Below are 27,160 nucleotides of genomic sequence, written 5' to 3'. Positions count from 1 at the left end.
TTTCTATTCTAACCACAGCCCCGACTGTCAGTTTCTAACCACAGCCCCGACTGCCAGTTTCTAACCACAGCCCCGACTGTCAGTTTCTAACCCCAGCCCCGACTGTCAGTTTCTAACCCCAGCCCCGACTGTCAGTTTCTATTCTAATCCACAGCCCCAACTGTCCGTTTCTATTCTAACCACAGCCCCGACTGCCAGTTTCTATTCTAACCACAGCCCCGACTGCCAGTTTATTCTAACCACAGCCCCGACTGTCAGTTTCTATTCTAACCACAGCCCCGACTGTCAGTTTCTATTCTAACCACAGCCCCGACTGCCAGTTTCTATTCTAACCACAGCCCCGACTGCCAGTTTCTATTCTAACCACAGCCCCGACTGTCAGTTTCTATTCTAACCACAGCCCCGACTGTCAGTTTCTATTCTAACCACAGCCCCGACTGTCAGTTTCTATTCTAACCACAGCCCCGACTGTCAGTTTCTAACCCCAGCCCCGACTGTCAGTTTCTAACCCCAGCCCCGACTGTCAGTTTCTAACCCCAGCCCCGACTGTCAGTTTCTAACCCCAGCCCCGACTGTCAGTTTCTATTCTAATCCACAGCCCCGACTGTCCGTTTCTATTCTAACCACAGCCCCGACTGCCAGTTTCTATTCTAACCACAGCCCCGACTGTCAGTTTCTATTCTAACCACAGCCCCGACTGTCAGTTTCTATTCTAACCACAGCCCCGACTGTCAGTTTCTATTCTAACCACAGCCCCGACTGCCAGTTTCTAACCACAGCCCCGACTGCCAGTTTCTAACCACAGCCCCGACTGCCAGTTTCTAACCACAGCCCCGACTGCCAGTTTCTAACCACAGCCCCGACTGTCAGTTTCAAACCACAGCCCCGACTGTCAGTTTCTATTCTAATCCACAGCCCCGACTGTCAGTTTCTATTCTAATCCACAGCCCCGACTGTCAGTTTCTATTCTAATCCACAGCCCCGACTGTCAGTTTCTATTCTAACCACAGCCCCGACTGTCAGTTTCTATTCTAACCACAGCCCCGACTGTCAGTTTCTATTCTAATCCACAGCCCCGACTGTCAGTTTCTATTCTAACCACAGCCCCGACTGTCAGTTTCTATTCTAACCACAGCCCCGACTGTCAGTTTCTATTCTAACCACAGCCCCGACTGCCAGTTTCTATTCTAACCACAGCCCCGACTGCCAGTTTATTCTAACCACAGCCCCGACTGTCAGTTTCTATTCTAACCACAGCCCCGACTGTCAGTTTCTATTCTAACCACAGCCCCGACTGCCAGTTTCTATTCTAACCACAGCCCCGACTGCCAGTTTCTATTCTAACCACAGCCCCGACTGTCAGTTTCTATTCTAACCACAGCCCCCTACTGTCAGTTTCTATTCTAACCACAGCCCCGACTGCCAGTTTCTAACCACAGCCCCGACTGCCAGTTTCTAACCACAGCCCCGACTGTCAGTTTCTAACCCCAGCCCCGACTGTCAGTTTCTAACCCCAGCCCCGACTGTCAGTTTCTATTCTAATCCACAGCCCCAACTGTCCGTTTCTATTCTAACCACAGCCCCGACTGCCAGTTTCTATTCTAACCACAGCCCCGACTGTCAGTTTCTATTCTAACCACAGCCCCGACTGTCAGTTTCTATTCTAACCACAGCCCCGACTGTCAGTTTCTATTCTAACCACAGCCCCGACTGTCAGTTTCTATTCTAACCACAGCCCCGACTGTCAGTTTCTATTCTAACCACAGCCCCGACTGCCAGTTTCTAACCACAGCCCCGACTGCCAGTTTCTAACCACAGCCCCGACTGTCAGTTTCTAACCACAGCCCCGACTGTCAGTTTCTAACCACAGCCCCGACTGTCAGTTTCTATTCTAATCCACAGCCCCGACTGTCAGTTTCTATTCTAATCCACAGCCCCGACTGTCAGTTTCTATTCTAACCACAGCCCCGACTGTCAGTTTCTATTCTAACCACAGCCCCAACTGCCAGTTTCTATTCTAACCACAGCCCCAACTGCCAGTTTCTATTCTAACCACAGCCCCAACTGCCAGTTTATTCTAACCACAGCCCCGACTGTCAGTTTCTATTCTAACCACAGCCCCGACTGTCAGTTTCTATTCTAACCACAGCCCCGACTGCCAGTTTCTATTCTAACCACAGCCCCGACTGCCAGTTTCTATTCTAACCACAGCCCCGACTGTCAGTTTCTATTCTAACCACAGCCCCGACTGTCAGTTTCTATTCTAACCACAGCCCCGACTGTCAGTTTCTATTCTAACCACAGCCCCGACTGCCAGTTTCTAACCACAGCCCCGACTGTCAGTTTCTAACCACAGCCCCGACTGTCAGTTTCTAACCCCAGCCCCGACTGTCAGTTTCTATTCTAATCCACAGCCCCAACTGTCCGTTTCTATTCTAATCCACAGCCCCAACTGTCAGTTTCTATTCTAATCCACAGCCCCAACTGTCCGTTTCTATTCTAATCCACAGCCCCAACTGTCAGTTTCTATTCTAACCACAGCCCCGACTGTCAGTTTCTATTCTAACCACAGCCCCGACTGCCAGTTTCTATTCTAACCACAGCCCCGACTGCCAGTTTCTATTCTAATCCACAGCCCCGACTGTCAGTTTCTATTCTAACCACAGCCCCGACTGTCAGTTTCTATTCTAACCACAGCCCCGACTGTCAGTTTCTATTCTAACCACAGCCCCGACTGTCAGTTTCTAACCACAGCCCCAACTGTCAGTTTCTATTCTAACCACAGCCCCGACTGTCAGTTTCTAACCACAGCCCCGACTGTCAGTTTCTAACCACAGCCCCGTCTAACCACAGCCCCGACTGTCAGTTTCTAACCACAGCCCCGACTGTCAGTTTCTAACCACAGCCCCAACTGTCCGTTTCTATTCTAATCCACAGCCCCGACTGTCAGTTTCTATTCTAATCCACAGCCCCGACTGTCAGTTTCTAACCACAGCCCCGACTGTCAGTTTCTAACCACAGCCCCGACTGTCAGTTTCTATTCTAATCCACAGCCCCAACTGCCAGTTTCTATTCTAATCCACAGCCCCGACTGTCAGTTTCTAACCACAGCCCCGACTGTCAGTTTCTATTCTAACCACAGCCCCGACTGTCAGTTTCTATTCTAACCACAGCCCCGACTGTCAGTTTCTAACCACAGCCCCGACTGTCAGTTTCTATTCTAATCCACAGCCCCAACTGCCAGTTTCTATTCTAATCCACAGCCCCGACTGTCAGTTTCTAACCACAGCCCCGACTGTCAGTTTCTATTCTAACCACAGCCCCGACTGTCAGTTTCTATTCTAACCACAGCCCCAACTGTCCGTTTCTATTCTAATCCACAGTCCCGACTGGGTTAGATTGTGTTGTTTATCCCCGTTTACAATGTGCCCTCCGAGAGGGGATTCCAGAACAGAGTAAAGACAGCCTCAAGATCCCTCCTTCTTGAGGACAAAGTAGCGAGGCTGATATGCTCCAAGCAGTTCCCAACAGAAGCGGCTCACTTTGAGCAGGCCAAGGTCAGCAGTTAAGTTACGAGGCAAATTATTGTGTTTGTCAGGCCCAGTCCTAGCAGTTCTGCTGCCGCCCTAGGCCAGATCAACATATGTCGACCCGTGTCACGTATAGTATGACATTTTGGAATGGATTGATAGACTACAGTAGTGTAATGATGTGTATCATGCGTAACTGGTGTATTTCAGTAACTACAGCAGACAACACAAACAGTCAGTAATTCAGTTAGTGAATTCTTGGGGTTGAGCAGTTATTTATTCTATTGACTTCTCCTGGAAGGTACTTTTTGTAGCAGGTTAGGAGATCATTTTAGCTAAGCCTTTTCATAACCTCAGCCAAATTATCCTACCTAGCTACGTTAATTTTTATTATTTTATTTAACTAGGCAAGTCGATTCCGGGGATAGCCCACTCTACTGTAAGGCCCTTACTGTTGAGTTAGAGGAGCAGTCCTTAGCTCAGTGATAAGGCAGAGTGGCATCTATCAGATCCGCAGGGATTAGGGGCAAGAAATAACGCAACTGCCATTGGGTAGACAGGGACTAGTTGAGTCGTTAATCCTGCAGGGGTGGTATTTTAGCTTTGACGCTAGCTAGCTACAAACTAACCACCTACTGACGCTAGCTAGCTAGCTACAAACTAACCACCTGACGCTAGCTAGCTAGCTACAAACTAACCACCTGACGCTAGCTAGCTAGCTACAAACTAACCACCTGACGCTAGCCAGCTAGCTACAAACTAGCCACCTACTGACGCTAGCCAGCTAGCTACAAACTAACCACCTACTGACGCTAGCTAGCTACAAACTAACCACCTACTGACGCTGGCTAGCTACAAACTAACCACCTACTGACGCTGGCTAGCTAGCCAGCTACAAACTAACCACCTACTGACGCTGGCTAGCTAGCCAGCTACAAACTACCCACCTACTGACGCTGGCTAGCTAGCCAGCTACAAACTACCCACCTACTGACGCTAGCTAGCTACAAACTACCCACCTACTGACGCTAGCTAGCTAGCTACAAACTAACCACCTACTGACGCTAGCTAGCTACAAACTAACCACCTACTGACGCTGGCTAGCTAGCTAGCTAGCTACAAACTAACCACCTACTGACGCTGGCTAGCTAGCTAGCTAGCTACAAACTAACCACCTACTGACGCTGGCTAGCTAGCTAGCTAGCTACAAACTACCCACCTACTGACGCTGGCTAGCTAGCTACAAACTACCCACCTACTGACGCTGGCTATCTAGCTACAAACTAACCACCTACTGACGCTGGCTAGCTAGCTACAAACTAACCACCTACTGACGCTGGCTAGCTAGCTACAAACTAACCACCTACTGACGCTAGCTAGCTAGCTACAAACTAACCACCTACTGACGCTAGCTAGCTAGCTACAAACTAACCACCTACTGACGCTAGCTAGCTAGCTACAAACTAACCACCTACTGACGCTAGCTAGCTAGCTACAAACTAACCACCTACTGACGCTAGCTAGCTAGCTACAAACTACCCACCTACTGACGCTGGCTAGCTAGCTACAAACTACCCACCTACTGACGCTGGCTAGCTAGCTAGCTAGCTACAAACTACCCACCTACTGACGCTGGCTAGCTAGCTAGCTAGCTACAAACTACCCACCTACTGACGCTGGCTAGCTAGCTACAAACTACCCACCTACTGACGCTGGCTAGCTAGCTACAAACTAACCACCTACTGACGCTAGCTAGCTAGCTACAAACTAACCACCTACTGACGCTGGCTAGCTAGCTACAAACTAACCACCTACTGACGCTAGCTAGCTAGCTACAAACTAACCACCTACTGACGCTAGCTAGCTAGCTACAAACTAACCACCTACTGACGCTAGCTAGGTAGCTACAAACTAACCACCTACTGATGCTAGCTAGGCGAAGTGTCTTTCTGACCTGTAAGGCCTCCAGGCGGACTGGGGACGGCTCCAGAGCTGCAGCCCCTCCTCCTCCCGGACCCTCGCTGTCTGATTGGTCGTCCCTGGGTTGAGTGACAAGCGACACACACAGCTGCAGCAGCCAGGGCACGCCCGGCTCCTCCTCTCCTGGAGTACGTGAGCCCCGAGGACTGTGGTATTTGCGGGAGGGTGGAGTGTGAGGTGAGGAAAAGCCTTCCTCCTTCTGCCTCCAGCTCAGCACCTCCTGCGAGGTGTGTGTGAGGAGTAGCTGTATCTCAGAAAGAGGGGCTTGGGTCGACACCAACGCTCCATACAGCGTCAGAACAGACACTCGCACGTTCACGTCTAAGAGAGAACACAACATCTGTAAGAACACAGACGGGTGCAAGAGGTAGGTGTGTGTGTGTGTGTGTGTGTGTGTGTGTGTGTGTGTGTGTGTCTCTGTGTCGGAGGTAGTTGTGTGTGTGTGTGTGTGTGTGTGTGTGTGTGTGTGTGTGTACCTCTGTGTTGGAGGTAGGTGTGTGTGTGTGTGTGTGTGTGTGTGTGTGTGTGTGTGTGTACCTCTGTGTTGGAGGTAGGTGTGTGTGTGTGTGTGTGTGTGTGTGTGTGTGTGTGTGTGTGTGTGTGTGTGTGTGTGTGTGTACCTCTGTGTTGGAGGTAGGGTCGTATCTGTCTCCACAGAGGGCTGAGCAGGCCGGGTCTCAGCCGGTTATACGGAGCATTACACACCAGGTGAGCCAGGCACTGAAACACACACAGGTCAACAGGTCACAGAGGATCAGTGTGGAGTCATGTGAGAGAATCACCTTGACGACCTGAGTCAGCGAGTCCCCTTGACGACCTGAGTCAGCGAGTCCCCTTGACGACCTGAGTCAGCGAGTCCCCTTGACGACCTGAGTCAGCGAGTCCCCTTGACGACCTGAGTCAGTGAGTGTGAGTCCCCTTGACGATCTGAGTCAGTGAGTGTGAGTCCCCTTGACGATCTGAGTCAGTGAGTGTGAGTCACCTTGACGATCTGAGTCAGTGAGTGTGAGTCACCTTGACGATCTGAGTGAGCGTGTGAGCAGAGGCCTCGGCCAGCAGAGCGAGGGAGAGCGAGCGGTGCAGCTCGCGGACGGCGGTGGCGAGGGAGAAGGAGAACGGGGTGTACGAGGTTCTGGCTGGAGCCAAGTCTTCAGCCACGCCCAGGAACTGACGGGAACCATCCAGCAATGCAGACACCACCTGGAGTGCACACGCACGCACCTGGGGGGAGAGAGACCAGCGTTACACACACACCTGGGGGGAGAGAGACCAGCGTTACACATGCACCTGGGGGGAGAGAGACCAGCGTTACACACACACACCTGGGGGGAGAGAGACCAGCATTACACACACCTGGAGGGAGAGAGACCAGCGTCACACACACACACACACCTGGGGGGAGAGAGACCAGCGTCACACACACCTGGAGGGAGAGAGACCAGCGTCACACACACACCTGGAGGGAGAGAGACCAGCGTCACACACACACACACACACGGAGGGAGAGAGACCAGCGTTACACACACACACACCTGGAGGGAGAGAGACCAGCGTCACACACACTCACACCTGGGGGGAGAGAGACCAGCGTCACACACACTCACACCTGGGGGGAGAGAGACCAGCGTCACACACACTCACACCTGGGGGGAGAGAGACCAGCGTCACACACACTCACACCTGGAGGGAGAGACCAGCGTCACACACACTCACACCTGGGGGGAGAGAGACCAGCGTTACACACACCTGGAGGGCGAGAGACCAGCGTCACACACACACCTGGGGGGAGAGAGACCAGCGATACACACACACACACACACACACCTGGAGGGAGAGACCAGCGTCACACATACACCTGGAGGGAGAGAGACCAGCGTCACACACACACCTGGAGGGAGAGAGACCAGCGTCACACACACACACACACCAGGAGGGAGAGACCAGCGTTACACACACCTGGAGGGAGAGAGACCAGCGTCACACACACACCTGGAGGGAGAGAGACCAGCGTTACACACACCTGGAGGGAGAGAGACCAGCGTCACACACACACCTGGAGGGAGAGAGACCAGCGTCACACACACACACCTGGAGGGAGAGAGACCAGCGTTACACACACACACCTGGAGGGAGAGAGACCAGCGTTACACACACACACCTGGAGGGAGAGATCAGCGTTACACACACACACACACACACCTGGAGGGAGAGAGACCAGCGTTACACACACACCTGGAGGGAGAGAGACCAGCGTTACACACACACACACAAACACCTGGAGGGAGAGAGACCAGCGTTACACACACACCTGGAGGGAGAGAGACCAGCGTTACACACACACACACACACACACACACCTGGAGGGAGAGAGACCAGCGTCACACACACACCTGGAGGGAGAGAGACCAGCGTCACACACACACACACACACCAGGAGGGAGAGACCAGCGTCACACACACACCTGGAGGGAGAGAGACCAGCGTCACACACACACACACCTGGAGGGAGAGAGACCAGCGTCACACACACACACCTGGAGGGAGAGAGACCAGCGTCACACACACACACCTGGAGGGAGAGAGACCAGCGTTACACACACACACCTGGAGGGAGAGAGACCAGCGTTACACACACACACACACACACACACACCCTGGAGGGAGAGATCAGCGTTACACACACACACACACACACACACCTGGAGGGAGAGAGACCAGCGTTACACACACACCTGGAGGGAGAGAGACCAGCGTTACACACACACACACACACACACACCTGGAGGGAGAGAGACCAGCGTTACACACACACCTGGAGGGAGAGAGACCAGCGTTACACACACACACACACCTGGGGGGAGAGAGACCAGCGTTACACACACACACACACACCTGGGGGGAGAGAGACCAGCGTCTCACACACACACCTGGAGGGAGAGAGACCAGCGTCTCACACACACACCTGGAGGGAGAGAGACCAGCGTCTCACACACACACACCTGGGGGAGAGAGACCAGCATTACACACACCTGGGGGGAGAGAGACCAACGTTACACACACACACCTGGGGGGAGAGAGACCAGCGTTACACACACACACCTGGAGGGAGAGAGACCAGCGTTACACACACACACCTGGAGGGAGAGAGACCAGCGTTACACACACACACCTGGAGGAGAGAGACCAGCGTTACACACACACACCTGGAGGGAGAGAGACCAGCGTTACACACACACACCTGGAGGGAGAGAGACCAGCGTCACACACACACACCTGGAGGGAGAGAGACCAGCGTCACACACACACCTGGAGGGGAGAGAGACCAGCGTCACACACACACACCTGGAGGGAGAGAGACCAGCGTCACACACACACACCTGGAGGGAGAGAGACCAGCGTCACACACACACACCTGGAGGGAGAGAGAGACCAGCGTCACACACACACCTGGAGGGAGAGAGACCAGCGTCACCACACCAACACCTGGGGGGAGAGAGACCAGCGTCACACACACACCCTGAGGGGAGAGAGACCAGCGTCACACACACACACCTGGAGGGAGAGAGACCAGCGTCACACACTCACCTGGGGGGAGAGAGACCAGCGTCACACACTCACACCTGGGGGGAGAGAGACCAGCGTCACACACACCACCTGGAGGGAGAGAGACCAGCGTCACACACACTCACCTGGGGGGAGAGAGACCAGCGTCACACACACACACCTGGGGGGAGAGAGACCAGCGTCACACACACACCTGGGGGGAGAGAGACCAGCGTCACACACACACACCTGGGGGGAGAGAGACCAGCGTCACACACACACACCTGGGGGAGGGAGAGCCAGCGTCACACACACACACCTGGGGGGAGAGAGACCAGCGTTACACACACACACACACACACACTTGGGGGGAGAGAGACCAGCGTCTCACACACACACACACACCTGGGGGGAGAGAGACCAGCGTCACACACACACCTGGGGGGAGAGAGACCAGCGTTACACACACACCTGGAGGGAGAGAGACCAGCGTTACACACACACACACCTGGGGGAGAGAGACCAGCGTTACACACACACCTGGAGGGAGAGAGACCAGCGTTACACACACACCTGGAGGGAGAGAGACCAGCGTTACACACACACACACACACCTGGAGGGAGAGAGACCAGCGTTACAGGTGTGTGTACCTACCTTAGGTGAGGGGTCCTTCAGTACTACAGTGAGCAGTGTGAGAGGAGGAGGTCCACCAATGGGAGCGTCCGGTATGAACGACGACCAATAGCCATACAGCGTCCTCTTTTCCACTGCCTTCACCACGGCCAGGAGACACAGCAACACACCCTGCCGCACCCTGCCATGGAACAACCTGGACACACACACACATTACTACACACCCTGCCATGGAACAACCTGGACACACACACACACACACATTACTACACACCCTGCCATGGAACAACCTGGACACACACACACACACATATTACTACACACCCTGCCATGGAACAACCTGGACACACACACACACACACACACACACATTACTACACACCCTGCCATGGAACAACCTGGACACACACACACACACATTACTACACACCCTGCCATGGAACAACCTGGACACACACACACACACACACACACACATTACAACACACCCTGCCATGGAACAACCTGGACACACACACACACACACACACACACACATTACTACACACCCTGCCATGGAACAACCTGGACACACACACACACACACACACACACATTACTACACAGCACCTGCCATGGAACTACCTTGACACACCACACACACACATTACTACACACCCTGCCATGGAACAACCTGGACACACACACACACACACACACATTACTACACACCCTGCCATGGAACAACCTGGACACACACACACACACATTACAACACACCCTGCCATGGAACAACCTGGACACACACACACACACACACACACATTACTACACACCCTGCCATGGAACAACCTGGACACACACACACACACACACACACACACACACATTACAACACACCCTGCCATGGAACAACCTGGACACACACACACACACACACACACACACACATTACTACACACCCTGCCATGGAACAACCTGGACACACACACACACACACACACACACACACACATTACAACACACCCTGCCATGGAACAACCTGGACACACACACACACACACACATTACTACACACCCTGCCATGGAACAACCTGAACACACACATTACAACACACCCTGCCATGGAACAACCTGGACACACACACACACACATTACCACACACCCTGCCATGGAACAACCTGGACACACACACACACACACACACACAACAATACATTACTACACACCCTGCCATGGAACAACCTGGACACACACACACACACACACACACACACACACATTACCACACACCCTGCCATGGAACAACCTGGACACACACACACACATTACTACACACCCTGCCATGGAACAACCTAGTGGGAGAGAACACACACACATTAACACACGCAGAGAGAACACACACACATTAACACACGCAGAGAGAACAGGGCAATGCATTAACACACGCAGAGAGAACAGGGTAATGCATTAACACACGCAGAGAGAACAGGGTAATGCATTAACACACGCAGAGAGAACAGGGTAATGCATTAACACACGCAGAGAGAACAGGGTAATGCATTAACGCACGCAGAGAGAACAGGGTAATGCATTAACACACGCAGAGAGAACAGGGTAATGCATTACCTCAGTTTACTGTGAGCTGCTCCCTCAGGATCAGAAAACTCCGAATCAGAACTGCTCCTCTTCCATAACGGATAGAGAGACGGAACGACTGGAGAAGGAAGTCCGGAGGTCTTAGACCAGGCCTCCCCTCTTCCCCCTCTCTGGAGCCTGGGATCTGCTTCCCTCTCCTCATCCTCCTCTCCTCCTTTCCTCCCCCGTCCTCGAGACTTCTTCTTCTTATTCTACAGAGAGAGAGAGAAGGGGGGAGGGGGGGGTGGAGAGTAGGGGAAAGAGGAGAGAGAGAGAGAAGGGGGAGAGGGGGGAGAGTACTGGTGGGAAAGAGGAGAGAGAAGGAGAGAGAGGAGAGAGAGGGGGAGAGGGGGTGGAGAGTAGGGGAAAGAGGAGAGAGAGAGAAGGGGGGAGAGGGGGGGAGTAGGGGAAAGAGGAGAGAGAGAGAGAGAGAAGGGGGGGAGGGGGGGGTGGAGAGTAGGGGAAAGAGGAGAGAGAGAGAGAAGGGGAGAGGGGGGAGAGTAGGGGAAAGAGGAGAGAGAGAGAGAGAGAGAGAGAAGGGGGGAGAGGGGGTGGAGAGTAGGGGAAAGAGGAGAGAGAGAGAAGGGGGGAGAGGGGGGGAGTAGGGGAAAGAGGAGAGAGAGAGAGAGAGAGAGAGAGAGAGAGAAGGGGGGAGAGAGTAGGGGAAAGAGGAGAGAGAGAGAGAGAAGGGGGGGAGAGTAGGGGAAAGAGGAGAGAGAGAGAGAGAGAGAGAGAGAGAGAGAAGGGGAAAGAGGAGAGAGAGAGAGAGAGAGAGAGAGAGAGAGAGAAGGGGGGAGAGAGAGAGAGAGAGAGAGAGAAGGGGGGAGAGAGAGAGAGAGAGAGAAGGGGGGAGAGAGAGAGAGAGAGAGAGAAGGGGGGAGAGAGAGAGAGAGAGAGAAGGGGGGAGAGGGGGTGGAGAGTAGGGGAAAGAGGAGAGAGAGAAGGGGAGAGAGAGAGAGGAGAGAGAGAAGGGGGGAGTAGGGGAAAGAGGAGAGAGAGAAGGGGAGAGAGAGAGGGAGAGAGAGAAGGGGGGAGTAGGGGAAAGAGGAGAGAGAGAAGGGGGGAGAGGGGGGGGAGTAGGGGAAAGAGGAGAGAGAGAGAGAGAGACAGAGAGAAGGGGGGAGAAAGGCGAGGGGGATAGAAATAATTTGAAATCTCCTTTCCTGGGTCAAAGGATGGAAACCAGTTGTGATCCTGCCCTCCAAGATGAAATGTGGACCTCTGAACTACAGTTCCCATCAGACCCTCTGGTATACATCAGTCTCTCACCCCTGAGGTCTGGGTGGGGGGGTTGCGTGGCGGTTCGGGAGGTTTGGGGGTACTGCAGGTTTCGTACTGAGGCAGGGGAGCTGGGTACAGCACGGCCGGCCACTCCACACACACTCCTGGACAACCATGGAACATGAACCTCTGTGGGACACACACACACATTAACATCTGCATGGAGACACTTTTCAACCAAACTATGGACATTGGCGTTTTATCCACAATACTTTGTATCGTTTTTCTCTGGCTCTTTATAATCAAATAAATTCAATCAACATACAGCGTCAAGCCTTGATAAAGATGAGCAAGAAAGTCTGAAATAAACACAAATCCTGACCAAAAATATGAACAAATGAAACATTATACAATTGCTCAGAGAACAAATAAAACAAATCTCAAAAAGATACGGGTGAAAATTATTGGATGCCCCGTTTCCCAATGCTCCGGTAGCCTCCCGTTTCCCAATGCTCCGGTAGCCTCCCGTTTCCCAATGCTCCGGTAGCCTCCCGTTTCCCAATGCTCCGGTAGCCTCCCGTTTCCCAATGCTCCGGTAGCCTCCCGTTTCCCAATGCTCCGGTAGCCTCCCGTTTCCCAATGTTCCGGTAGCCTCCCGTTTCCCATACTCCGGTAGCCTCCCGTTTCCCATACTCCGGTAGCCTCCCGTTTCCCAATACTCCGGTAGCCTCCCGTTTCCCAATACTCCGGTAGCCTCCCGTTTCCAATGCTCCGGTAGCCTCCCGTTTCCCAATGCTCCGGTAGCCTCCCGTTTCCCATACTCCGGTAGCCTCCCGTTTCCCATACTCCGGTAGCCTGTCAATCCGAGGGCGTGACCTTCAGCTCCTCAGAACGTCCTCCAGAAAAGGCCACCATCTCTCTCTCTCGGTTCCTTGAAGCCCCTCTATGACGAGCGGCAGCCCCAGCGCAGGGCGGGCATGTCTGGACATGTTCCAATCCAAGTGCCAATGCCGTTTATCAAACTCCAGGTGATGCTATGGTCAGATGACAAAAATAAAGCTCTTTGGCCACGCCCACCAGCGGTGGGTTGGGCCTTTGGAAGAACCATGTGTAAAATAACCCCATACTCACTGTAAAATACGGTGGTGGATCTGTGGTGTTATGGGGCTAATTTACCTTCCGCTGGTCCTGGAGCCCTTGTTAAGGTCAACGGCATCATGAACTTTACCAAGCACCAGGACATTTTAACCCAAAACCTGGTTGCCTCTGTCAAGAGGCTGACACTTGACCGCAAGTGGATCATCCAACAAGACAATATCCACAAGCACACATCAAGATCCACAAAGAAATGGTTTTAGCCATCTCAGTCTCCATAACTCCATTAAACGCGGTCTGAACAGAAGAGGGCAGTCAGTCCATGCGCGGTCTGAACAGAAGAGGGCAGTCAGTCCATGCGCGGTCTGAACAGAAGAGGGCAGTCAGTCCATGCGCGGTCTGAACAGAAGAGGGCAGTCAGTCCATGCGCGGTCTGAACAGAAGAGGGCAGTCAGTCCATGCGCGGTCTGAACAGAAGAGGGCAGTCAGTCCATGCGCGGTCTGAACAGAAGAGGGCAGTCAGTCCATGCGCGGTCTGAACAGAAGAGGGCAGTCCATGCGCGGTCTGAACAGAAGAGGGCAGTCCATGCGCGGTCTGAACAGAAGAGGGCAGTCCATACGAGGTCTGAACAGAAGAGGGCAGTCCATGCGCGGTCTGAACAGAAGAGGGCAGTCCATACGAGGTCTGAACAGAAGAGGGCAGTCCATAAGTGGTCTGAACGGAAGAGGGCAGTCAGTCCATACGCGGTCTGAACAGAAGAGGGCAGTCCATACGCGGTCCGAACAGAAGAGGGCAGTCCATACGCAGTCCGAACGGAAGAGGGCAGTCCATAAAAGTTGGAGGATCTGGAAAGACTCACTACAGAGGACCGGTCTAAGATGCCTTCCAAAGTGTTCTCCAATCTCATTAAAAATATATATATTTAAAGGCTCAGTGTCGTTCTCCTCGCAAGGGGAGGGTGCTGGAGTATCGAAAACAGGGGACGACCCCACCTCACCATCTTTGATTAAAAAAATTACAAAATCGCTGAGAAATTGTATCAGTATAAAATACAATTAGACAAAAAATGCCCAGTGTATATTTGACCCAGCATATATTTGACCCAGTGTATACAGTTGAAGTCGGAAGTTTACATACACCTTAGCCAAATACATTTCAACTCAGTTTTTCACAATTCCTGACATTTATTCCAAGTAAAAAGTCCCTGTCTTAAGTCAGTTAGGATCACCACTTTATTTTAAGAATGTGAAATGTCAGAATAATAGTAGAGACAATTACTTTTTTAAACTTTTATTTCTTTCATCACATTCCCAGTGGGTCAGAAGTTTGCATACACTCAATTAGTATTTGGTAGCATTGCCTTTAAAATTGCTTAACTTGGGTCAAACGTTTCAGGTAGCCTTCCACAAGCTTCCCACAATAAGTTGGGTAAATTTTGGTCCATTCCTCCTGACAAGGCTGGTGTAACTGAGTCAGGTTTGTAGGCCTCCTTGCTCGCAAACACTTTTTCAGTTCTGCCCACAAATTTTCTACAGGGTTGAGGTCAGGGCTTTGTGATGGCCACTCCAATACCTTGACTTTGTTGTCCTTAAGCCATTTTGCCACACCTTTGGAAGTATGCTTGGGGTCATTGTCCATTTGGAAGACCCATTTGCAAACAATCTTTATCTTCCTGACTGATGTCTTGAGATGTTGCTTCAATATATCCTCATAATTTTCCTCCCTCATAATGCCATCTATTTTGTGAAGTGCACCAGTCCCTCCTGCAGCAAAGCACCCCCCACAACATGATGCTGCCACCCCCGTGCTTCACAGTTGGGATGGTGTTCTTCAGGCTTGCAAGCCTCCCCCTTTTCCCTCCAAACAAAACGATGGTCATTATGGCCAAACAGTTCTATTTTTGTTTCATCAGACCAGAGGACATTTCTCCAAAAAGTACAATCTTTGTCCCCATGCGCATTTGCAAACCGTAGTCTGACTTTTTTATGGTGGTTTTGGAGCAGTGGCTTCTTCCTTGCTGAGCGGCCTTTCAGGTTATGTCAATATAGGACTTTATTTACTGTGGATATAGATACTTTTGTACCGGTTTCCTCCAGCATCTTCACAAGGTCCTTTGCTGTTGTTCTGGGATTGATTTGCACTTTTCGCACCAAAGTACGTTCATCTCTAGGAGACAGAACGCGTCTCCTTCCTGAGCGGTTTGACGGCTGCGTGGTCCCATGGTGTTTATACTTGCATACTATTGTTTATACAGATGAACGTGGTACCTTCAGGCGTTTGGAAAATGCTCCCAAGGATGAACCAGACTTGTGGACGTCTACAATTCTTTTTCTGAGGTCTTGGCTGATTTCTTTTGATTTTCCCATGATGTCAAGCAAAGAGGCACTGAGTTTGAAGGTAGGCCTTGAAATACATCCACAGGTACACCTCCAATTGACTCAAATTATGTCAAGTAGCCTATCAGAAGCTTCCAAAGCCATGACATCATTTTCTGGAATTTTCCAAGCTGTTTAAAGGCACAGTCAACTTAGTGTATGTAAACTTCTGACGCACTGGAATTGTGATACCGTGCATTATAAGTGAAATAATCTGTCTGTAAACAAGTTTTGGAAAAATTACTTGTGTCATGCACAAAGTAGATGTCCTAACTGACTTGCCAAAACTATAGTTTGTTAACAAGACATTTGTGGAGTGGTTGAAAAACAAGTTAATGACTCCAACCTAAATGTATGTAAACTTCAGAATTTAACTGCATTTGGCCCAGTGTATATTTGACCCAGTGTATATTTGTTGCATTTGGCCCAGTGTATATTTGGCCCAGTGTATATTTGATGTATTTGGCCCAGTGTATATTTGGCCCAGTGTATATTTGTTGTATTTGGCCCAGTGTATATTTGGCCCAGTGTATATTTGATGTATTTGGCCCAGTGTATATTTGGCCCAGTGTATATTTGTTGTATTTGGCCCAGTGTATATTTGGCCCAGTGTATATTTGTTGTATTTGGCCCAGTGTATATTTGGCCCAGTGTATATTTGTTGTATTTGGCCCAGTGTATATTTGGCCCAGTGTATATTTGATGTATTTGGCCCAGTGTGTATTTGACCCAGTGTATATTTGACCCAGTGTATATTTGACCCAGTGTATATTTGATGTATTTGGTCCAGTGTATATTTGATGTATTTGGTCCAGTGTATATTTGATGTATTTGGTCCAGTGTATATTTGGCCCAGTGTATATTTGATGTATTTGGTCCAGTGTATATTTGATGTATTTGACCCAGTGTATATTTGACCCAGTGTATATTTGATGTATTTGGCCCAGTGTATATTTGGCCCAGTGTATATTTGATGTATTTGACCCAGTGTATATTTGGCCCAGTGTATATTTGGCCCAGTGTATATTTGACCCAGTGTATATTTGATGTATTTGGCCCAGTGTATATTTGGCCCAGTGTATATTTGATGTATTTGACCCAGTGTATATTTGATGTATTTGACCCAGTGTATATTTGGCCCAGTGTATATTTGACCCAGTGTATATTTGGCCCAGTGTATATTTGATGTATTTGACCCAGTGTATATTTGGCCCAGTGTATATTTGGCCCAGTGTATATTTGACCCAGTGTATATTTGATGCATTTGACCCAGTGTGTATTTGGCCCAGTGTGTATTTGGCCCAGTATGTATTTGGCCCAGTGTGTATTTGGCCCAGTGTATATTTGATATATTTGACCCAGTGTATATTTGACCCAGTGTATATTTGACGTATTTGGCCCAGTGTATATTTGACCCAGTGTGTATTTGACCCAGTGTGTATTTGACCCAGTGTATATGCAGTAGATGTGTACCTTGAGAACGGCCAGTAGAGCTCCCAGTTCCTCCTGTCCTCCAAACCTCCACTTCCCTCCACACAGAGAAGACTGGAGGCCCTTCACTGCTCCCTGGATCACCTACACACACACACACACAGAGTTAGTGGAACCCTAACCCCTTCACTGCTCCCTGAACCTACCTGGTCCCCCTGCCTACATGCCGTATCACCTCAACTCAATTTCACTGTAAGGTCTACTACACCTGTTGTATTCAGCATTTCACTGTAAGGTCTACTACACCTGTTGTATTCAGCATTTCACTGTGAGGTCTACTACACCTGTTGTATTCAGCATTTCACTGTGAGGTCTACTACACCTGTTGTATTCAGCATTTCACTGTGAGGTCTACTACACCTGTTGTATTCAGCATTTCACTGTGAGGTCTACTACACCTGTTGTATTCAGCATTTCACTGTGAGGTCTACTACACCTGTTGTATTCAGCATTTCACTGTGAGGTCTACTACACCTGTTGTATTCAGCATTTCACTGTGAGGTCTACTACACCTGTTGTATTCAGCATTTCACTGTGAGGTCTACTACACCTGTTGTATTCAGCATTTCACTGTGAGGTGAGGTCTACTACACCTGTTGTATTCAGCATTTCACTGTGAGGTCTACTACACCTGTTGTATTCAGCGCAGGTGAGTAATATAATTTGATTTGATGATGCTGAGAGGGAACATGTGATGTTGCTGCAATTACAGGCCAATTAGATTTAAATGTTGAAATATAAAATTAGACCTATTTTACATGTGTATAATTAGTCTGATGCATATATACACCTCATAATAAACCATGTGCATTAGCTTCTCTCTGTTTCTTTATCCTTCCTCACTCTCACTGTAGCTCAGTTGGTAGAGCATGGCGCTTGCAACGCCAGGGTTGTGGGTTCGATTCCCACGGGGGGGCCAGTATTTTTAAACCTAGTATGGGTTCTGTTAGCGGGGGTTTGGCCCGGGGATACGATGTAAATCTCAGTAATCCGGTTCCCGTTATTAAACAGTATGGGGTCTGTTTGTACCGTGCAGTAGAGCAGTTCCTCAGCGTCCGGGGGTTTGGGGGACTGGAGCGTCTGCAGGAAGACTCTGAAACACACCCTCCTGTACGGGTCGTCAAGGGACGCCTGGCCTGGAACACTACACAACAGACAGGCAAAACAGTGTTCAACACCAGCAAACAAATCAATATGTGTGGTATGTATGGTGGGGTATGGTGGGATGTGGTACGGTGGGGTAGGGTATGGTGGGGTAGGGTACGGTGGGGTAGGGTGGGGTATGGTGGGGTATGGTACGGTGGGGTAGGGTATGGTGGGGTAGGGTATGGTGGGGTGGGGTATGGTGGGATATGGTATGGTGGGGTGGGGTATGGTGGGGTGGAGTGGGGTATGGTATGGTGGGGTGGGGTGTGGTGGGGTAGGGTATGGTGGGGTATGGTATGGTGGGGTGGGGTATGGTGGGGTATGGTATGGTGGGGTGGGGTGTGGTGGGATGTGGTATGGTGGGGTAGGGTATGGTGGGGTATGGTATGGTGGGGTGGGGTGTGGTGGGGTGTGGTGGGATGTGGTATGGTGGGGTAGGGTATGGTGGGGTAGGGTAGGGTGGGGTGGGGTATGGTGGGATGTGGTACGGTGGGGTAGGGTATGGTGGGGTATGGTATGGTGGGGTGGGGTATGGTATGGTGGGGTGGGGTGGGGTAGGGTATGGTATGGTGGGGTAGGGTATGGTGGGGTAGGGTAGGGTGGGGTATGGTGGGGTGGGGTGTGGTATGGTATAGTGGGGTGTGGTGGGGTATGGTATGGTGGGGTATGGTATGGTGGGGTATGGTACGGTGGGGTAGGGTATGGTGGGGTATGGTATGGTGGGGTGGGGTGTGGTGGGGTAGGGTATGGTGGGGTGGGGTGTGGTGGGGTGTGGTATAGTGTGGTATGGTATGGTGGGGTATGGTATGGTGGGGTAGGGTAGGGTATGGTGGGGTGTGGTATGGTATGGTGGGGTGTGGTGGGGTGTGGTGGGGTAGGGTATGGTGGGATGTGGTACGGTGGGGTATGGTATGGTGGGGTGGGGTGTGGTGGGGTAGGGTATGGTGGGGTGGGGTGGGGTGTGGTGGGGTGTGGTATGGTATAGTGTGGTATGGTGGGGTATGGTATGGTGGGGTATGGTATGGTGGGGTAGGGTATGGTATGGTGGGGTATGGTATGGTGGGGTGTGGTGGGGTGTGGTATGGTGGGGAAGGGTATGGTGGGGTGGGGTAGGGTATGGTGGGGTGGGGTGTGGTATGGTATAGTGGGGTGTGGTGGGGTATGGTGGGGTGGGGTGTGGTATGGTGGGGTAGGGTAGGGTGGGGTCTGGTATGGTGGGGTAGGGTATGGTAGGGTGGGGTGTGGTATGGTATAGTGGGGTGGGGTGTGGTGGGGTATGGTATGGTATGGTGGGGTGGGGTGGGGTGTGGTATGGTATGGTGGGGTGGGGTGGGGTATGGTATGGTATGGTGGGGTATGGTGGGGTAGGGTAGGGTGGGTTGTGGTATGGTATGGTGGGGTGGGGTGTGGTATGGTGGGGCGGGGTGTGGTGGGGTGGGGTATGGTATGGTGGGGTAGGGTGTGGTGGGGTAGGGTGGGGTAGGGTATGGTAGGGTAGGGTGGGGTATGGTATGGTGGGGTGTGGTATGGTATGGTATGGTGGGGTAGGGTATGGTGGGGTAGGGTAGGGTGGGGTGGGGTATGGTGTGGTGGGGTATGGTGTGGTGGGGTGTGGTATGGTGGGGTGGGGTATGGTGGGGTGGGGTATGGTGGGGTGGGGTATGGTGGGGTGTGGTGGGGTATGGTATGGCGGGGTGGGGTATGGTGGGGTGTAGTAAGGTATGGTGGGGTAGGGTGAGGTATGGTATGGTGGGGTGTGGTGGGGTGGGGTATGGTGGGGTGTAGTAAGGTATGGTGGGGTGGGGTATGGTGGGGTATGGTGGGGTGGGGTGTGGTGGGGTATGGTATGGTGGGGTGTGGTGTGGTGGGGTGGGCTGGGGTGTGGTATAGTATAGTATGGTATAGTACGGTATAGTATAGTACGGTATAGTATAGTATGGTGTGGTATAGGATGGTATAGTATAGTATAGTGTAGTACGGTGTGGTATAGTATGGTATAGTATGGTGTGGTATAGTATGGTATAGTATAGCGTAGTACGGTGTGGTATAGTATAGTATGGTATAGTATAGTATGGTGTGGTATAGTATAGTATGGTGTGGTATAGTATAGTATGGTATGGTATAGTATAGTATGGTGTGGTATAGTATGGTATAGTATGGTGTGGTATAGTATGGTATAGTATAGGATGGTATAGTACAGTATGGTATAGTATAGGATGGTATAGTACAGTATGGTATAGTATATGAGTCCTACCCCAGACAGAGGTTAGGGGTATAGGGGTGTGGTATAGTATAGTATAATATAGGAGTCCTACCCCAGACAGAGGTTAGGGGTATAGTATAGTATATTATGGTGTGGTATAGTATAGTATGGTATAGGAGTCCTACCCCAGACAGAAGTTAGGGGTATAGGGGTATAGTATATTATGGTATAGGAGTCCTACCCCAGACAGAGGTTAGGGGTATAGTATATTATGGTATAGGAGTCCTACCCCAGACAGAGGTTAGGGGTATATTATGGTATGGTATAGGAGTCCTACCCCAGACAGAGGTTAGGGGTATAGGGGTATAGTATAGTATATTATGGTATGGTATAGTATAGTATATTATGGTATGGTATAGTATGGTATAGTATAGGAGTCCTACCCCAGACAGAGGTTAGGGGTATAGGGGTGTGGTATAGTATGGTATATTATGGTATAGGAGTCCTACCCCAGGCAGAGGTTAGGGGTATAGTATAGTATATTATGGTATGGTATAGTATAGTATAGTATGGTATAGTATATTATGGTATAGTATAGGAGTCCTACCCCAGACAGAGGTTAGGGGTATAGGGGTGTGGTATAGTATGGTATATTATGGTATAGGAGTCCTACCCCAGACAGAGGTTAGGGGTATAGGGGTATAGTATAGTATAGGAGTCCTACCCCAGACAGAGGTTAGGGGTATAGTATATTATGGTATAGTATAGTATGGTATAGTGTATTATGGTATAGTATAGGAGTCCTACCCCAGACAGAGGTTAGGGGTATGGTATAGTATGGTATATTATGGTATAGGAGTCCTACCCCAGACAGAGGTTAGGGGTATAGGGGTGTGGTATAGTATGGTATATTATGGTATAGGAGTCCTACCCCAGGCAGAGGTTCGCCATGCAGGTGAGGGCCCCACGACGCAGCTCCATGTCTGGCTGAGACGGGTCGCTATAGAGACGCAGGACTCCACCATCACCTAGCAACTCACTCAGGTGCTGCAACAGAGAGAACTTGCTCGTCACACACCCCTCACACACACACACACCACGCACACACCTCACCCAACCTACCTACCTGGTAGCAGCGAGGTCCGTTTCCATAGATCAGAGTAGACAGCGCCTGCAGCACCTCACTGTGGGTCCAGAGGCTACAGACAGACAGCGCACTGACCACGTAACACACACACACATCCAGGGTCTGCTCGTCCACGATCACCTACACACACGCACACACACACACACACACACACACACACACACACACACACACACACACACACACACACACACACACACACGGTTACAGAGAGTAGGGGTGGGGGGGTACCTGTAGCTGGTTGAGGAGGTGGTGTGGGGGGGGGGGGGGGTACCTGTAGCTGGTGGAGGAGGTGGTGTGGGGGGGGGGACCTGTAACTGGTGGAGGAGGAGGTGTGGGGGGGAGATACCTGTAGCTGGTTGAGGAGGAGGTGTGGGGGGGGAGATACCTGTAGCTGGTTGAGGAGGAGGTGTGGGGGGGGGGGGGGGGGGGGGGGGGGCAGATACCTGTAGCTGGTTGAGGAGGAGGTGTGGGGGGGGGGGGCAGATACCTGTAGCTGGTTGAGGAGGAGGTGGTGTGGGGGGGGCTTGTAGCTGGTGGAGGAGGAGGTGGTGTGGGGGGGGGGCTTGTAGCTGGTGGAGGAGGAGGTGGTGTGGGGGGGATACCTGTAGCTGGTTGGAGGAGGTGGTGTGGGGGGGACCTGTGGCTGGTTGGAGGAGGTGGTGTGGGGGGGATACCTGTAGCTGGTTGGAGGAGGTGGTGTGGGGGGGGACCTGTGGCTGGTTGAGGAGGAGGTGGTGTGGGGGGGATACCTGTAGCTGTTTGAGGAGGTGGTGGGGGGGGGGACCTGTAGCTGGTTGAGGAGGTGGTGTGTGTGGGGGGGACCTGTAGCTGGTTGAGGAGGTGGTGTGGTGTGGGGGGGAGATACCTGTAGCTGGTTGAGGAGGTGGTGTGTGAGCTGACATAGCTTGACGACCAAGTGCTCCTGGCTGAGAGGAACCAGGCGGGTCACGTGGATGAGCAGCGCGCACACTTCCTGTCAACAGACAACCAGTTAGCAGAAGGCGTGCGTCCCAATAACGTCTCCTTAAGTGTACACTTGTTTACTACTTCCTACAAATCTAAAAGCATGGGATTGGTGGAGGCATGTCCAACAGGGAGTTCCATCATAATAAAATATCTCATACCAGTCATTTCCTTCCAAATTAGATAAGAGGACGTGAACAACTGCACTTCTGAGGCGGGACCAGAAACTAGAGGTCGACCGATTAATCGGAATGGCCGATTAATTAGGGCCGAATTCAAGTTTTCATAACAATCGGTAATCTGTATTTTTGACCACCGATTTGCCGTTTTTTTTTTTTTTTTACACCTTTATTTAACTAGGCAAGTCAGATTAAGAACACATTCTTATTTACAATGACGGCCTAGAAACGGGGGTTAACTGCCTTGTTCAGGGGGGATTCGGGGATTTGTTTTTGCAACCTTCCTGTTACAAGTCCAACGCTCTAACCACCTGCCTTACATTGCACTCCACGAGGAGCCTGCATGGCAGGCTGACTACCTGTTACGCGAGGGCAGCAAGAAGCCAAGGTAAGTTGCTAGCTAGCATTAGACTTATAAAAAACTATCAATCTTAACATAATCACTAGTTAACTACACATGGTTGATGAAATTCCTAGTTTATCTAACGTGTCCTGCGTTGCATATATTCGATGCGGTGCCTGTTAATTTCTCATCGAATCACAGCCTACTTCACCAAACGGGTGATGATTTAACAAGCGCATTCGCGAAAAAAGCACTGTCGTTGCACCAATGTACCTAACCATAAACATCAATGCCTTTCTTTAAAATCAATAAACAAGTATATATTTTTAAACCTGCATATTTAGTTAATATTGCCTGCTAACATGAAATTGTGTCACATCTCTAGCGTTCATTGCACACAGAGTCAGGGTATATGCAACCGTTTGGGCCGCCTTGCTCGTTGTGAACTAATTTGCCAGAATTTTACGTAATTATGACATAACATTGAAGGTTGTGCAATGTAACAGTAATATTTACACTTATGGATGCCACCCGTTAGATAAAATACGGAACGGTTCCGTATTTCACTGAAAGAATAAACGTTTTGTTTGAGATGATAGTTTTCGGATTCGACCATATTAATGACCTAAGGCTCGTATTTCTGTGTGTTATTATGTTATAATTAAGTCTATGATTTGATAGAGCAGTCTGACTGAGCGGTGGTAGGCAACAGCAGGCTCGTAAGCATTCATTCAAACAGCACTTTCGTGCGTTTTGCCAGCAGCTCTTCGCTGTGCTTCAAGCATTGCGCTGTTTATGACTTCAAGCCTATCAACTCCCAAGATGAGGCTGGTGTAACCGATGTGAAATGGCTAGCCAGTTAGCCTGGTGCGCGCTAATAGCGTTTCAAACGTCACTCGCTCTGAGACTTGGAGTAGTTGTTTCCCCTTGCTCTGCATGGGTAACGCTGCTTCGAGGGTGGCTGTTGTCGATGTGTTCCTGGTTCGAGCACAGGTAGGAGCGAGGAGAGGGACGGAAGCTATACTGTTACACTGGCAATACTAAAGTGCCTATAAGAACATCCAATAGTCAAAGGTATATGAAATACAAATCGTATAGAGAGAAATAGTCCTATAATTCCTATAATAACTACAACCTAAAACTTCTTACCTGGGAATATTGAGGACTCATGTTAAAAGGAACCACCAGCTTTCATATGTTCTCATGTTCTGAGCAAGGAACTTAAACGTTAGCTTTCTAACATGGCACATATTGCACTTTTACTTTCTTCTCCAACACTTTGTTTTTGCATTATTTAAACCAAATTGAACATGTTTCATTATTTATTTGAGACTAAATTGATTTTATTGATGTATTATATTAAGTTAAAATAAGTGTTCATTCAGTATTGTTGTAATTGTCATTATTACCAAAAAAAAAATAATACAAAGAATAATGTGTATATATATATATATATATATATATATATATATATATATATATATATATATATATATATATATATATATATATATATTTATTTTTTTTTATTTTTTTTATTTTTTATTTTTTTTTTTAAATCGGCCGATTAATCGGTATCGTCTTTTTAGATGCAGCCTAACGGGTAATGCATCCTGAGCACCGTGGGGGAGTGGACAGCCTAACGGGTAATGCATCCCGAGGACCGTGGGGGGTGGACAGCCTAACGGGTAATGCATCCCGAGCACCGTGGGGGAGTGGACAGCCTAACGGGAAATGCATCCTGAGGACCGTGGGGTAGTGGACAGCCTAACGGGTAATGCATCCTGAGGACCGTGGGGGGGTGGACAGCCTAACGGGTAATGCATCCTGAGGACCGTGGGGGAGTGGACAGCCTAACGGGTAATGCATCCTGAGCACCGTGGGGGAGTGGACAGCCTAACGGGTAATGCATCCTGAGCACCGTGGGGGGGTGGACAGCCTAACGGGTAATGCATCCTGAGCACCGTGGGGGGGGTGGACAGCCTAACGGGTAATGCATCCTGAGCACCGTGGGGGAGTGGACAGCCTAACGGGTAATGCATCCTGAGGAGCCTGGGGGAGTGGACAGCCTAACGGGAAATGCATCCTGAGGAGCCTGGGAGAGTGGACAGCCTAACGGGTAATGCATCCTGAGGACCGTGGGGGGTGGACAGCCTAACGGGTAATGCATCCTGAGCACCGTGGGGGGTGGACAGCCTAACGGGTAATGCATCCTGAGGACCGTGGGGGGTGGACAGCCTAACGGGTAATGCATCCTGAGGACCGTGGGGGGGTGGACAGCCTAACGGGTAATGCATCCTGAGGACCGTGGGGGGGTGGACAGCCTAACGGGTAATGCATCCTGAACACCGTGGGTGCTACTGCAACAGGACATTTTAAAAAGATAACACGTTTGGCCAATGCAGAAGTTAGTATTACCAAGGCTGGTCCATTATCCTCTGCACTACCCCAAGGCTGGTCCATTATCCTCTGCACTACCCCAAGGCTGGTCCATTATCCTCTGCACTACCCCAAGGCTGGTCCATTACCCTCTGCACTAGCCCAAGGCTGGTCCATTATCCTCTGCACTACCCCAAGGCTGGTCCATTACCCTCTGCACTACCCCAAGGCTGGTCCATTATCCTCTGCACTACCCCAAGGCTGGTCCATTATCCTCTGCACTACCCCAAGGCTGGTCCATTATCCTCTGCACTACCCCAAGGCTGGTCCATTATCCTCTGCACTACCCCAAGGCTGGTCCATTATCCTCTGCACTACCCCAAGGCTGGTCCATTATCCTCTGCACTACCCCAAGGCTGGTCCATTATCCTCTGCACTACCCCAAGGCTGGTCCATTATCCTCTGCACTACCCCAAGGCTGGTCCATTATCCTCTGCACTACAAACTGTACTGTAACAACGAGTAATGGACACCAAACATCTCTGGTTAAATCAGGTAGGTGAAGGTACTGAAAGTTGTTCATGTTAAATCATGTTAATATCCTTAAGGACAGAAACACGTTGCTACGGGCTTTAGTTAAACCGTTTTAAAACCTGCTCGTTAACAAAGTTCAAATACAAGCTACATTAGTAAATTGTCCATTTCGAGTAAAATCCCAGTAGTTAGTAAACTCATTATGTAAGTAGGTTTTAAATGAGAATGTGTCCATCATAACTACAGTACCTCGGGCCGTATGTTGTGGTTCGGGCTGTAGTTTTCAGATATCAGCTGGTCGAACAGCAGGTTGACTTGTGTCTTCAGGCTGGATGAGTCTCCTGCTCGCAGGGAGACCAGCCTGGACGCGGAGTGGGAGAACCGGGCCGACACCGGACCCATCTCCTCCCGGTGTCCCGGAGACAGCGGGCTGAACAGCGGGCTGAACGGAACCGCATCTGGTGACAGTGTTACTGACAGACCGGAGGTAATACCGGCTGGGATGGAAGACATAGGAGGACTAGAGCCTGGTGACAACGTTGCTCTGGCAGCCATCTTTCAGGAAAAACTCTGCTGCAGTAGTACATCCGGGGTTAGCAGGTCAAAGCGTGGTTCCCCTCTTCTTCTTCTTCTTCTTCTTCTTCTTCTTCTTCGGGACTGGGTTGGCGGATCGCAAACACCGCGACCTGCTGTACTGGAGTGTGGGTCCAGACACGGACTACATTCAATTCTCTTCATTAGTCCTGTTCCTCTAAGAAAGGGGAATAAGAGTGGT

At 50.5% G+C, this 27,160-nt stretch overlaps 1 protein-coding gene across 1 annotated transcript in view; it reads right to left on the bottom strand.

Annotated features, from left to right (window-relative positions):
- Positions 1-26,957, bottom strand: part of heatr6 (HEAT repeat containing 6) — a gene marked incomplete at its 3' end in the record, with an annotated part of 54,281 nt that extends 27,324 nt beyond the window's left edge. The window contains exons 1-12 of the mRNA XM_029701838.1: positions 26,635-26,957; positions 22,853-22,960; positions 21,964-22,104; positions 21,769-21,884; positions 18,518-18,632; positions 17,471-17,572; positions 12,575-12,715; positions 11,297-11,517; positions 9,709-9,883; positions 6,525-6,731; positions 6,131-6,230; positions 5,485-5,831 (exon numbers count right to left, since the gene is read on the bottom strand). Of these exons, the coding sequence (XP_029557698.1) occupies positions 5,485-5,831; positions 6,131-6,230; positions 6,525-6,731; positions 9,709-9,883; positions 11,297-11,517; positions 12,575-12,715; positions 17,471-17,572; positions 18,518-18,632; positions 21,769-21,884; positions 21,964-22,104; positions 22,853-22,960; positions 26,635-26,940 (2,079 nt within the window). The remainder of the gene's footprint in view (positions 1-5,484; positions 5,832-6,130; positions 6,231-6,524; positions 6,732-9,708; positions 9,884-11,296; positions 11,518-12,574; positions 12,716-17,470; positions 17,573-18,517; positions 18,633-21,768; positions 21,885-21,963; positions 22,105-22,852; positions 22,961-26,634) is intronic.
- Positions 26,958-27,160: the final 203 nt, after the last annotated feature.

This window comes from Salmo trutta, chromosome 19 (genome assembly GCF_901001165.1).
Source record: "Salmo trutta chromosome 19, fSalTru1.1, whole genome shotgun sequence".
Lineage (NCBI taxonomy): Eukaryota > Metazoa > Chordata > Actinopteri > Salmoniformes > Salmonidae > Salmo > Salmo trutta.
The sequence above is the reverse complement of the archived record's forward strand: the minus strand, read 5'-3'. Positions and strand labels throughout refer to the sequence as shown.